Source organism: Nicotiana attenuata, unplaced genomic scaffold (assembly GCF_001879085.1).
Source record: "Nicotiana attenuata strain UT unplaced genomic scaffold, NIATTr2, whole genome shotgun sequence".
Classification (NCBI taxonomy): Eukaryota; Viridiplantae; Streptophyta; class Magnoliopsida; order Solanales; family Solanaceae; genus Nicotiana; species Nicotiana attenuata.
In genome coordinates, this window is record NW_017670389.1 from 684,190 (window position 1) to 698,949 (window position 14,760).

At 37.6% G+C, this 14,760-nt stretch overlaps 1 protein-coding gene across 2 annotated transcripts; it reads right to left on the bottom strand.

Annotated features, from left to right (window-relative positions):
• Positions 1-2,269: 2,269 nt before the first annotated feature.
• LOC109238737 lies at positions 2,270-8,371 on the bottom strand. Of its 2 annotated transcripts, XR_002069810.1 has the most exons (5): positions 6,888-8,371; positions 6,501-6,703; positions 5,278-5,501; positions 3,207-4,784; positions 2,270-2,573 (listed from the first exon to the last, which is right to left on the bottom strand). XR_002069810.1 is itself a non-coding variant. In XM_019405209.1 (4 exons), exons 1-4 carry the CDS (start codon positions 8,167-8,169, stop codon positions 4,058-4,060), a joined length of 2,436 nt encoding a protein of 811 aa, XP_019260754.1. In that variant the 5' UTR covers positions 8,170-8,371; the 3' UTR covers positions 2,895-4,057. The 2 variants fall into 2 exon arrangements, 1 of the variants encoding a protein (XP_019260754.1); XM_019405209.1 differs by lacking the exon at positions 2,270-2,573 and having other exon boundaries at positions 2,895-4,784.
• Between the last annotated feature and the right edge of the window lie 6,389 nt (positions 8,372-14,760).

Sequence of the window (14,760 nt, forward strand, 5' to 3'; positions counted from 1 at the left end):
ATTTGCTCTAGGTGCCCTAACGCACCTTAAATCCGTTAGGTGACAACTCTTCAAATTCAAATATCCAATTCCCGAAAGGAAATGAGTTGTTCCCAATGAATGTCGAAACCTGGACTTCCCGAGGAAAAAGGGGGCGCGACAACATGGCGACTCTGCTGGGGATATTTTAGGCTCTTACCATAACAAACTTGTTTTGTGAATTAGTCTTGAGCATGCTTTATTCTGTTAATACATGTGCACCCTTTCCCTTTCCCCTTTACTTGGATTTAATTGCTCATTTCTCAAGCATTTATGATTTCCTTTATTTCCTGAAGCTAACTTATCTCCTTGTTTTTTTTGTAACTGTCTTTCAATTATTTAAATACTGCTTTTATCATTTTTAAACGTGCATATACTTGACAACATGCTATTTATTGTTGAATAAATCAAGCTCAACATATATTCTACTCGTGAGTAATTAATCGTATAGCAACACTTGATGAGTGTTTGTGCTCTTCGTATATATCACCCTTTTAAATTCAGAAAGGCGTATTTGCGGTAAAACTAGTCGATCAGCGGTGCATTCGACGGTTCCGTGCCTTTCCCCCTCAAGTTGTCCGCTTGAGGGTCCCAGTCTAGACCTCTATAGCAACCTTACTCTTATCCATTGTGCATGCATCATGGTCAAACCTAGCCGGATTAATATGTTGTCCACATAATAACCCTTTAAGACAAGCCTCACCCAAAAGTCCATCGGGTTTTCCATAATCCCAACGGACGCAACCACGATTGTGTGCATTAATTTGGAGAAGTAAGTGCCAATATGCTAATCATTGTTGTATAAATAGGCGAACCTGGAGAGGGAAAGGGCCTAACCATCTTTTGTTTTGCAGAAAATGAGGCACGAAGTCCCCAGGTTGGGCATGGTCGGTAGCATACCTTCACTTTTGCTAGATTGGTGGAGAGATCTTCCCTCAAGTGACCAAAATCAGGTGAAACGAGTCCTAGGAAATTTGCCTTCTTTGTTCGATCTTCAACCAAACAAAATGTTGATCGAGGCTGCCACCATGTTCTGGGACAAAGAAAGGGCCGTGTTCCGCTTTGGAAACATAGAAATGATGCCTCTCTTGGAAGAAATAGGGGGATTCGCTGGGTTGCCTTGGGACAACCCTGGTTTATTGGCACCTGAAAATCGTACCACTAGGGGATTTTTGAAGATGATGTGGTTAAAGAAGAATGATGACTTGGAGTGCCTGAAAAACTCCTACATACCTTCTGACTTCCTCTATGAACGATACAGTCACAACAGCTCTTACCGTATTTTTGATGATGAATTCTCCATCACCTCTTTGGGTTGGATTCATCGTAGGGACTTTGTGTTCATTGTGTGTTTCTTGGGAATGCTAGTGTTTGTTGATACCCAATTTTTTCCTATATTTTTTAAATATGCAAAAATACGTTCGAAATAGCATATATAAGCATGCCCAAGATTTTTATTATTTTTCCCATAATTTTAAAGGTTTAAATTAATTTATTTTCTCCCTTTTCATCCATAAAATCCCCAATAATTATTTCCATAATTATTATTTTGATGATTCATCAATTGGATTTCTATATTTATGCCAAAATATGGCTAAGGAAATTTTTATATATTTTTTGCAATCACATTTAATATTTTTAAAGCTAAATTACACATAATTGCAATGTTAGCCCTTTTAAGATATAATTATGTTTTATATGCATAAAGTTGGATCCTGTATTTTAAATTGCTAATTATGTATCCTAAATCATTTTAGCATTCTAAATTATTTTTTTCAGAAATTATCTACTATTTTTTAAAAATTAAATAGGGAAAAACTGGCTATTTAAATTATAGCCAAATTGGCTTTCAATTATAGCCAAATCAGGACCCCAATTCCCAGCCCAATTTTACAATTAAAACCCGACCCACACCCTATTAACCCATATCCAAACCCGGAACCCAACTTACCCTTTTTAATCTCGACCTTTGATCTCCCAGATCAACGGTCCACGTTATTTCTTTCCTTTTTTAATCCAACGACCCCCCAAACCCTACCCCATTCTCTCATTTGCACTGCCCTTGAATCCCTTCCTCTCCAAATTCTCTCTGAGACCTAACTCAAACCCTAATCGCCGTCATCGGTGTGAACCCCTCCTACGATGTTTCTACGTCTTCTCCGACCGGGCCTGGTCTTCCACATGTCATGGCTCTTCGATTTCTTGGATCCTTGAGANATTTTTTTTCAACATAGATTGCAGTTTAATTGTAGTATAAATGTAGTAATTTGTAGATACCATTAAAACAATATTGCTTTATACATACTTAAACTGATTTGTAGTTTATTTGTAGATTTTTTGTAGAAAATTTGTTGACTGGAGCTAGAGGAATGGAAAATTTGATTCTCTTTTTCTTCTTCATGGGAGACTCCCCGAAATCAAATTCTAATGTATCTTCAGGCGCAACAAATTGCTGGTGAATCTCGGTAATGGATGATGTTGGAGACATGAGTTGACTTACTGGGCGTGGATTAAAAGTTGCAGGGCGAGGACGTGAAAAATGAGGAAAGAGAAGCCTGCAGAAAAAGGAGGAAACAAATCTGATGTGAATATGAAAAATATTTAGTCCCAAATTTTTAGGCGTCTAATTTGGAAGGAATAAGCTATTCAAATATTTATCCCAAATTTGTAGGCACCTAATTTGGAAGGAATCAGCTCTTAATATTGGGTATTTAATGAATGGTATAAATTTTGTAGGAAAAATATAAACATGGCGGGTAATAATGGAATTATGCACATTTTTAGTAATAAGGTTTCATATATGGTATAGATAGGAAAAAATCCCAACCTAAAATGTGTAAATATGACCCAACAACTTCCAAGTCCAACCCATAAGCTGACCAAAAAATTTAACATTCAAATATTCTGAAAATAGACACATCTCATTCCCCTATAACCTAAATACTTCATAGTAACTAGTAAGGAAGAGGTGACATTAAAAAAATTGAGAGGAGATTAAAATGTGCGTAATCCTTCTTCATGGAAACCAACTAGACATATACAACAACAACGACCCAGTAAAATTACACTAGTGGGGTCTGGGGAGGGTAGTGTGTACGCAGACCTTACCCCTACCCCGAAGGGGTAGAGAGACTGTTTCCGAAAGACCCTCGGTAACTAGACATACACAAACATCAGATAGAATTTACCTGGTAGTCGTCAAAACTCCATCTGGTTCAACTATTTCCTTGTGTACATATCTAATTTAAGATACATATTATTTGACTGAATCTTAAAAACCACGTCCCTGTTCAACAACCAGAATACAACTATCATAATATCTCCATTTTCATGCCATGTCTGATGCCAGGCAACTGCAGTTTCATGACTTGCTTCACCAAACATTCTCTGTCTCCGCGTGCAGACTCAAAAGCACCTATTACAGAATGAAGAGTTATTGGCCATGAAAGAATAACTCTACACCTCTTTTCTCCCCGGCTCTCCAGCTAGGCATCGCTGCATCTCGCACCTCTCTCTTGTGAATGCTAACAACCAGAACTGATCAACCCCCCCCCCCCCCTCTCTTCAAAACGACACCCCAGCTTGGCATTTCAGCACTTTCGGACCCCCCAACTATCAGTTCTAAAATGTTCATCAAAATAGTTCCAAGAAGACGAAGCACAAATTTCAGCTTTCATCATTAAATTTCCTTCCCGGGTAATATTTAGTCAGAGGTCTCCAAATAATTGTTGGACCAAAATTCAAGGAGAGAGCTAAAATTGAAGATTCGAGGATATCCGATCCGACTATTTCAAAAAGATCCTATTGCAGTGACCCGGAAGGCATAGTGCTGTCAGCTTAATTTAAACTCTCTTTTCCGCACAGGGAGGATGAAACTGATCAAGCTGTAACAGTGCTACAGCAAAAGTAGCAAGTCCGATGAGGCAATAACGGAATCTTCTGCTCTGTTTCCCTTTATCCCCTAACATGAAACTTCTGTAACTTCTAATCACAGAACAAGCGTAACCAACCCCCTGAAAAGGACTACCTTTTCAAGCTCTCAAGTAAGTCTATCCTCCTCAATACGTTGCAAAAGCTCCTCGTATACCTTCAAGGAGTTGGCAGCAAACCTTTCCATGGACTCAAAGATACGTTGTATACCAACCTGAAGGTTACCGTTTTTGCTTGTCTCGCTCTGGTAAACGACATGCCTATTTAATGAGAGACTATTTTCCTCCCCAGAAACCAGTACTATTCTTTTGTCTAGTGCATGAATCCCCTTTTGTATCTTCTGCTCTTCCCTCTCCAAGTTCTTCACTTGTCTCTCCATATCCTTGTTCACCAACATCCGTTGGCGCAATTCAAACTTATCTCGCTCCCAAAGATGAAGAACATTTGTAGCAAAATCTCGCAAACAATCAACCACCTCTTTCTCAGAAACTCTTTCAAATGATTGTGACCAATGATTACAAATGACAAAAATAGGGGGCGCACCAATCCTACCGGGAGAAAAGGGAGCTATTCCATCGACTGTTTCTTCTGGCACATCCGGAAAAAATTTCATAAGCCAATTGTTCAATGTTCTCACATAACCCTTCTGTGCACTCACCCAACAAGAGAATCTCAAAGTCCAGTTCAAAAGCTCATGCTCAAGTTGCAAAGTGGCTTCAAGATGAGCATCACTAAAGTGTTTGTGAGATGAAATGGCGTCTAACTGCTTTGCTTCTCCAATGGCTACACATTGGTAGCGATGGCACTCAAGCATGCATTTCCACATTCTACTTAACCTAGACACAAAAATCACAAAAGAGAAACTTAAAAGTTAGAGATAATAGAAAATGTATTATCAGGGAAGACACAGAAAGTCGGCGAGAAAATTTGACGGTTAGTCCTACATCCTAATAAAAAGCAAACTTACTTGGAAATTCAACTATTTTAAATAGTAACTAAGGTGGCTGACCAAGGGGAAAAGTATTTGACGAAGTCATCAGCAGAAATACTTTATATATTTTACTCTCTAAGGTTTTATAGCCCCAAGGATACAAGAAAACAGAACAATATTTTGGACCAAATCATTTCTTGTTTTAATATTATTCAGGCAGATAAGTAGATTATTTTAGCTGATTGCATTAGACATACGCATGCGATGAAGCTGTTAGAGATAAAAGCTTGTAGAGGAAAAACAAAACAAAGGCAGAAAGATCTTCACAATTTCATGCGAAATTTTTAATATGACAAAAACTATTTGTTCATCTAATAAGGTTCAAAAAGTGCACATACCCCTGAATGAGTTCATTCAGTTGTGGCCACAACTCTTCATCCCTCAGTTTGTTTATCTTCTCAGAAACCTTATCAACAACCTGAATTGCAATTCTAATCTTTGATGAAAGACTTAAAACCAATTTTCTGGCCATGTCAACCTTGTGAGACTCAGCACCCTTTTCATGTAATTGCTTCAGCTTTCGACTTTTCCTTTCATGAAGCACCCTTATCTTCTCCTCCGCCTGCAAACCACAACCGCAATCTCAGAATAACCCAGCAAGGGGAACATATCAAGTATCATGCAAATGTACAGTTGATACAACTGCAATCACATAATAACCAAGCAAGGGATAGATTATCATTATCATGCAAAGATGACATTGGAGAAGAAAAGAAAAGTCAGTATTCTAATCAGATGGAACACGTAGAAATAATCCCTCTGCAATTTATGTGAACCTATTACTATTTGGGGAGTCAAATCAAGTTGACCACATTTTTTTGCAAATATTTTGATTATTGTGATTTATAGTACTTTTATGTGGTTACTAAATATGTACATTTTATTTCAAAATTTTTGAAATACTATGTCTTACTTCACTCAGAAAATTAGTCAGTTTGATCCTCGTACTCCGAAAAGGTTCACATGAACTAAAACGGAAGGAGTAGTACAAAAAGACTCTTAAAAACCAGCAGAGATTGTCAAAGAAAGGCGCTGTATGACAAAGTGAGGGGGCATAGGCAGTTCCTATTAGATTAAAATGGGGACATGTAAGTAACACCTTTTCTTAAGACATATGAGGAAATGAAAGTAAAACTTGCCACAAAAGAAGATATGCTGATCAACCACAACTGTAATTCACAACCCATACATCCATTAAACTGATACGAATGCATTTGAGATTAGAAAATTATCTACTCAGGCATTGGTGAAGCAACATTACAAGAGTAAAAAGTACAGATGTGCAGCACTAGAATTTCTCAATTAGCTCAGAGAAACATGGATTGTCTATAAAAGTTCTGAATGTTTGGTTACGACTTAACAAACACGCAAATAAAAACAGGATTGAGCAACAATCCCAATCAAGGAAGAAATTCCTGAGAACATTGAACGTATATACTGAGCAGGTAAACAAGACAAGTAACTGCCGCCGTCCAAAATAATTGACTCATCCAAAGTTTCTAAATGGTAGACAACTGGAAAAAAATTTAAAAGAAGAGTGAACCAGTAGATCAAACAATACCTTAATCTCCTCAAACAGTTTCTTCTCCCAGAGGTACAGCTTCTGTAATGTAGACGAAATATTTCTAGACCTTGAAATAATATCTCCTTCTACATCTAAAATGGCAGGATCAGCACTCTCAATTGCAGCATTCTTTGAAGTAGAAGGTTGCAAGACTATAGATAAGGAATTAGGGGTAATCGCGTGCAACATCTTGGAATTCACTATACCGATGAAATGACCATGAAATGGAAAGTTAAAGATCAATTAGAAACAACCTCAAACATCAATAAATTCAAGTGCACTACTTTCACTAATCAACAAAATATTCAATAGCTCACAAACATAAAGATGAAATCTTTCTAACAAAAAAGACCTCAAAAACCAAACTTGGTCACAATTAAATACCTTGATATGTGGCGTGCTTACGGTTATGAGGAAGTTTTCCAACCTCGAGCATAATAGCAAGCTCATTCCCTGATTCAGAAGCTCGCTCAAATTGAACCTGAATCTCCTTCACAACATCAGAGTCACTCTTAAAACTACGACCCTTAAAACCAGCTACATTTCCTCGCCCCTCTTCCTCATCAACCACTTTCTTATCCACCACGTGCACCTCATACTCAACCGGATCATCCTCAGTGGATGAACTTGGCCTCGGTCTATGCAATAACTCCGAATCAGCCATCTTCTCATTGTCATTCTCATTCTCAGCAACTGCCTTCGGGCCCTCGTCAGCAAATTTTTGATCCTCGTGAACTTCCTTAACAACCTCATGTTCAAAATCCTCACTTTCCAAATCAGGTATCCCCTCCTCTTCTCTAACCTCTCTCGAGTCTCTGCTCGATGTGTACGCTGGTGCTGGATAGTTCTCAAATGTCTCAAATGGATTCAAGAATTCCCAAGGTGAACTCCTCGGCGGAGATGGTGGAGGGGGTGGCGGTTTCGAGCTCGAAGCCACCGCCGCTGCGGATGACGGCCCCGCCGCCGATGAAACCCCATACGGTCTCGCCAATGAAGAGGAAAAAAATTCGCCCCCGTAATTAGGATAATCCGGATAGTTATTAGCATAAGGATAAGAATAGGGTTCACTCATACGAACGGTTTCAGTACTCATTGGACGTTGTTCATATGTAACAGACGGTGTAGTTTGGTTCCTCATAAAATTCATATGCATATACCCACCACCCCCACCCTCAACCACACTCCCAACTGGATAAGGAGCTCCATAACCAAGCATTTCATGATCCGCGTAACTGAAATGACCGTACTGCTGACGTGGCATCTGAGTATCAAAATGATGATGTAAAGAACCAGAACCAGAACCAGAACCTTCTTCATCTTCATCAGAATCAGAGTGAAAATGGAGATGAGAACCGGAACTAGACTGAGAATCTTGATTCTGATCAATGGCGGCTACAACAGCAGGAGGAGGAGGAGCAGCAGTAGGTTTTTTAGAAGGGTCAGTTTTAACAGGGGAATGAAGTTCAGGGGTAGAATTAGAAATATCGACATTTTGTTCGAAAAAATGGTGAAGAGAGAGGCCGACTGATTTGAGGGAGTGAAGATAAGCGAGATGAGCTTCAGCTAAAGCGTAACGGTAATGAATAGCTTCGTCTAAAAAAGTACAACGGTCACGGCAGAGAGCGACGGCCGGCAAATCATCAATTTTGGAGCTGGTGCAACCCATTATTATTAATTTAATTTAATTTGAAACAGAAATATAAAAATAATGAAAGAAAGAGACTTGGAGAATGATTGTTGGTTATAAATAAAATAAATAATTAAAAGGGTGGGGTTTTGATTCGTGAGAACGAAATAAAGAAAGAGATGGGAATTGCAGTAGACTGAGCAGTTGTAGAATTTTAGGTTGTGGGGAATTAGAGAGTGATAGAGAAACAGATGGTGAAGTACCCTAGGGGGGTGGGGTGGGGGTGGGGATGGGGGGTGGGGGGTTGAGAGGGACAATTAAAGATGGAATCTTTGCCAGCGCGGAGTTTTGTCGTCTGTTTGTAGTTTAGCAAAGTGAGGAGAGAGAGAAAGGATGTACCTGTTAATTGGGTGGGGGTAGGGGGTGGTAATGGGGTGGGGGTGGAGGTGGAGGTGGAGGTATATTGACAAAGAGAAAAGCTGCAGTAAAGCACAGTGGATAGGCAGAAAGTAAAGTGATGAGTTACAAAGATGGGAAGGGTTTACCACTAATTACTAGGTTAGATTGGGGAGATTCTTTCCTCCGTAATAAGAGATATTCCCTCCGGTCCAAAATAAGTGATTTTTTGAATGTTTTCACACATATTAAGAAATCCACTTTTTAATATTAATTAGTAATGGAATTGATCATATTAACCTTCACTATCTCACATAAACACTCCTAACACATATTCCAACACTATTTACTCCAAGGACAATGTAGGAAAAAAATAATTAATTCATTCTTGAAATCTGGAAAAATCACTTATTTTGGACCACAAGAAAAATGCCAAAAAATCACTTATTTTGGACCGGAGGGAGTAACATTTTCACAAGTGGAGTTTGGGGAAGGTAGTGTGTACACAGACCTTACCTTTACCCGAAGAATAGAAAGGTTGTTTCCAATAGACCCTCGGTTCAAGAAGACGAAAAGAGATAATATATCAGTACCATTAACAGAAATCATAATTGGGTTCTGAATATAGAGAAATTTTGTAAATAACGTTTCTTTTTAGTTATGTTGTGTCAATTCAATAGTACCTTTAATTAGTCTTGCTTTGCACAAATTCAAATTAGTATGACACCAAATAGGTAAAAAAAAAAAAAAAAAATAGGGGCGGAGGCAGAGTACTGGATGCGGGTTTGACCGAACTTAATAGCTTTTGATCAAACAATGTATTTGTCTTAAGAAATCTATTGAATATGTACAACTTATTAATTCACAACTCAGTAATTTAAAAAAATTACAATCTCGAACCCATAAAATTCAAATCTTAGCTCCGCCGTAGATAAAACCGAGTAATGGTAGCTTAGTGTGAGAGTTAAAACAAGTAGTAGGAGTAGTTTTGTGATTAGCGTACGCGTGTGGGGGTAGAAGAGTGTCAAGTGTAGACTGTAGTTTGCTTTTCTAGGATATGAGAAAGAAGCCAAAAGAGGGAGAGCCACCCTTTTTAACTTTGCCAGATAGGACCTACTTCTCTATTTAGTTTGGTCATAAGTCATAGACACAACTCACCAACAGAATTGCTGTTACACTTTGCTCTGAATATGCACTCCTTTTTCCTTTTCTCCGTGCCTCAATTTTTTATACAACTAGCTGAATCTCAATGGATCGTGACAAGCAAGACTATTCTAAAAAAAAATTGGACCATTTTTTTAATTGTGCATGGTTTTCTTGCACGTCATTCAAATTTTATCGAATGTCCCTTAAGTTGAAATAAAAACATTATTGTTAAAAAGAATACAGGGAGAAGACTGAAGAGTATATGACAATTTGTTGGAACTTTGAGGCCTGCTGAATGCAGCATCTGAGCTTTTGCTTTTAAGCGGTGTGGTGCCGAATATGGAACGTGGACTCAACTGGAATACATAACTTTTTAAAACACCGATCTATACTTTTCCTCTATTCTGCGAGTATGAGAAGGTGAGGAATATTCGAATATTGGGTCTTCTACTTTCTTTTTCCCCTCTTTACTTCATTTTTTTCTCAAGGATGTAAAGAACAATTGAGTTCGGAGATAAAACTAGTTCATAGATTAGAAAGGGATTATTAGGGATAGGGTCAGAATAAGTATGTAAAGAGCAAAACCAGAAAATTGTTTTAAAGTATAAGCATATACTTTATTAAGTTATAAAACTTTTGTTATAGAGTTAGACCAGATCCCCCCAGGGAGGAACATGCTTACGAGGACACCACCAGATGTTGTACATATAACTTACCGCATCATGGGCTAGCCAATACCTACTGCACGAGTGGAACACTACTTAGTCAAACAGATCCGGCTAACATGAGAGCGAGGCAAGTCGGGAACGGGCTGAAACTTGCGATTCGAAGACCAAGTCAGAGAGAACTAGATATCTCGCAAAGCGAAGCGACTCTCAACGAGGACGTTGAGACTATTCGAGTAAATTCCTTCAACTGATTGATATTAGTTGCTAGTTTGTCAAGTTCAAGCTAATTAGAATTTTCTAGTTTTGTGAAATCAAATAAGTATATAGGATTATAGCAATTATGTAATTAGAAACCAATGATTGATATCTTAAATCCATCAAGATTATACGTTGACTCGTCTGAAATTAGATTATTAAACTTATATATTCTACAGTGAATAGTACTCCAAAGAATATCAAATTTGTGTTGACTAAAAGTCCAACACTTAATAGTTCAAGCGTAACGTTTACTTACTTGATTAGATAAACTTGTAATTTTGAGATTTGTAACTGGTAAGCACTTTTTTTTTTATTATTCTTATATACACCTACATTATAAATTATCAATAAATATTAACAACAATAACAATTAAGTTATCACTTTTATCATAATATTAATTATTACCTCCTCCATTCACTTTTTCTTGTCATGTTTTGTTTTTCGAGAGTCAAACTATCTAAATTTGACCAACGTTTTAACGTGTATTTTCTCACCATATTGATATGAAACGAATTGTAAATTATAGTATCTTTCATATAGTTTTCAAATATCTAAATTTTATTTTTAAAATATTAAAAAAATTTAATCCAATTTAGTTTCAAATATTAGTCAAATTGTGACAAGTAAAAGTGAACAGAAGGAGTAGTACTTATCAAAATATTATATATAATAATTATCTTATAAGTGACATAATATAATTGACTGCATCATTAGATGGAGAATTTTCTAGCAATATGTGATTTTCACATGGCAAGAGTAACGTTAGAAAGGAACAACAAAGAACATGGACCTGCAAATCATTAAAATTAAAGGGAAATTTTATGGACCATTTGGACTTGATCGATTTGAATTATGTGCATGTATCATTATGATTTAATAGTAATGATTGAATTAATATGATGAAACGCTACAAAAGTTGTTTGTTTATTTCTGGACCCTATCATCATTACTCATCCCTAAACATCTGCAATCACTATACGATGAGTGTTTTACTATATATACCATGCATATTTTTTGCTTAGAATTGATGTCACCAATATGAAAAAATAGAGTCAAAATTTTAATTTTATGGGTTTGTAGATTTTAAAATAACTTCAAATGATAATAATTCCGTTCTAAATTTATGGATATATATTTAATAATTTTCTTTATATTGTTTGAATAAAAATTATTGGGTTTGATCGAAACCGTATCTGGACTTCAAACTCCGACCCTGCGACAATATACCAAATCCGACACCATCACTCTCAGAGTTGTCCTTTCATTTCCTTAAGCACATTTTGTAGTGTCCCACATCACCTGGTGCTACTGATATTGGTAGAAATATTCAGATGCAAAAAAGAAAAAATACAGTACTAATTGTTGTCAAAGAGTACTCGACTGTCAAAATTATCAAGAGAGAAGCTCCAACTTCTCTCTAGCTATCAAAAGAAACTCCATCTATCCTCAAACTAACCTCATCCATTTCCCCTATGAAAACCGATGACACTACCATAAAGATGGACATATCTATAATCCCACCTAAACCACCGGATATTCATAGAGACAAAAAAGAAACTCAACTACCTGAAAATCCACCTGTCTCCTACAAAGACAGATTGATTAGGGGAGAGGTAGACATGGACATTAGCATTGACACCACTGACTCCTTTTCCAATACCCTATCATTCTCCACCTTAGACAAGCCTTCAAAGGACCTTCTAACTTCAAAAGAAAATAGAATCTTCCTATCACAAGATGACAGAACCCGTATGTATTTGCCTTGGCAATACTCCATAATTATCAAGCTTCAAGGCAAACGAATACTACATCAGATCCTTAGGAAGAAGGTCCGGGAGTTGTGGAAAGTGAAAGAGAACTTTCCCTTGATTGACCTAGGAGCTGAGTACTACGTTGCAAAATTACAAAAAAAAAAAAAGATAGTATGCTGTCAATCCTTCAAAATGGTCCATGGTTCATATTTGGACATTTTTTATCATGTCAAAGATGGGAACCAAATTTTGTTGCGTCTGAGGCAAAACAATCCCTTACTGCAATATGGTTTCGCCTACCAAACCTTCCTACTGAATTTTATGATGGATCTATCCTTCAAAAAAATAGAAATTCAATAGGCCGATTGTTAAAAATTTATGCATGTACATCAACAACCTTAAGGGGGCGTTATACCAGATTATGTGTGGAATTACTACTGGACCAACCGGTTGCAAAATTCATCTATATAGAAGACTATAAACAACAAATAGAATATGAAGGTGAAAAAATTCAGTGCAAACTATGTGGAATGCTAGGCCACACAAGTATTAATTGCCCAATCATATTAAATACTCTGCCAGACAAAACTAGCACTGAAAAAGCAATCACAAGTCATCGAGAAGATCACAAGTTACACATGCACCAAAAGGATAATGGCTGGCACACAGTGTCGTTCCAAAGATCAAGGAGACTGCAGAATAAGGAACCAGTGGAAGACAAAGAAGCTCCGCTGGAGGCAGGTATTGATGTTAAATTATTCAATGCAGCTACAGGCAAGTATATCAATACTCAGAAATTAAAATTTGTTACCAAAGACATTGCTTCGTCTAGCAAAGGCAGTAAAATTTTATTTTTCCAATTATCAAATACCACTATTACTTCTAAACAAGAACAAACTAATGGTTTTCAATTAGATAGTCATTTCTCTAAGTTGTATTATGAGTCCATGGTTTTACCAAACCACACCAATAAAAATAATTCTTTATTAAACAATAATAACAACTTGCATGATATTAGTGGGGAATTGGACACGTTAACTGAGGAAGACCCTAAGCCCATTGTCACGCCTGATAACACTATTACTAATATACCTCATAAGACAAAACAAGTAATTAACCTATCTAATACCCCTACTGCTAATGATATAATTAGTTCTACAAACCCTATCATTACCGTTACAACTCCATCCAATAGAAAACCCCACTTGTCTTCAACAACTCCTCACAATAGCCAAATGTTGGATGGCATGCACCACGTGCCAAATCCCATGTATGCAAAATGTTGCATTATATCCTCTACGCTAAGCCACTCAAATTGCATGCAATTAGATGCAATCATTCCCTACACCCCAATCTCTCCTATTTAAATTAATGACAACCTCACTGCAAAATGCCCAAAATTCCCTTAAACAGTCGGAGAAGATATCGTCTCATCCAAATCCCCCATCACCAACGTCCCCCCAATATGGAAAATCTTCCTCCACTACCCCAACAACCTTAAAATCCTCCGATAATATATGTTCAACCTCCACTTTCACAAGACCACCACCCAATGTCTTGGATAGAAATAGGACAAATGGGGAGGGTTCTAATGTTCAATGCCACAATCAATGGCCAAGAAAGTGTGATTCTAATACAAAACCCACAATACCTAGCTCAACTTGTGGCCGAGGGACTTCACCTGGAAATGAGTAATTATATGAACCATGTATGGGTAAATAACATCCTACAACCATTAGCTCCACAACTAAATCTAAACCTTGTGCAAGAGATGAGAGCACAATGGAATCTACACCCCCCCCCCCTCCTATTTCAATCCAGTCCCAATTCTTCCATAGAATCTAGGCTTAGACCTTCCCTTCTTCCCACCAGAAGCCTTAACTGCCTTGAACCCAATCCTGATGCAATGGGAAGCACCTCATCCAGCACCACCCCCTCAACCACTACCATAGAACCCCAAATATGCAAATGCATATGGGGAAATGAACCCCAATCCTCCAGTAGCTCCAAATATAGGCAACCCAATGGAAGAAGAAATGATCGAACAAATAGACTTAGTAGGAGAATCAGTGGTGGAATTATCAAACCTAAACGAGGTAAAAGTGTTCCTGTTCAAGGAAACACAAGAGGAGAGGCACATACTTACATGCCCTCAAAACCTACACAAATTCTCAATGGACATTCGTCCCCCACAGGATCCAATAGTGGGTAACAGGGCAATGATCCTAGTTCCTTCTCTAAGGAGAAACTCATCTACCCCTAGGGACTTGATGGAAAATGGGCATGCTCATGCACAAGATTATAACATGATTAGTCCTATCAATTTCATTATATGGAATATACGGGGGGGGGGGGTAGGGGGGGGTAGTAATAGTGAAGGATTTTAGGAGGAACTTTAGAGAGCTAACTG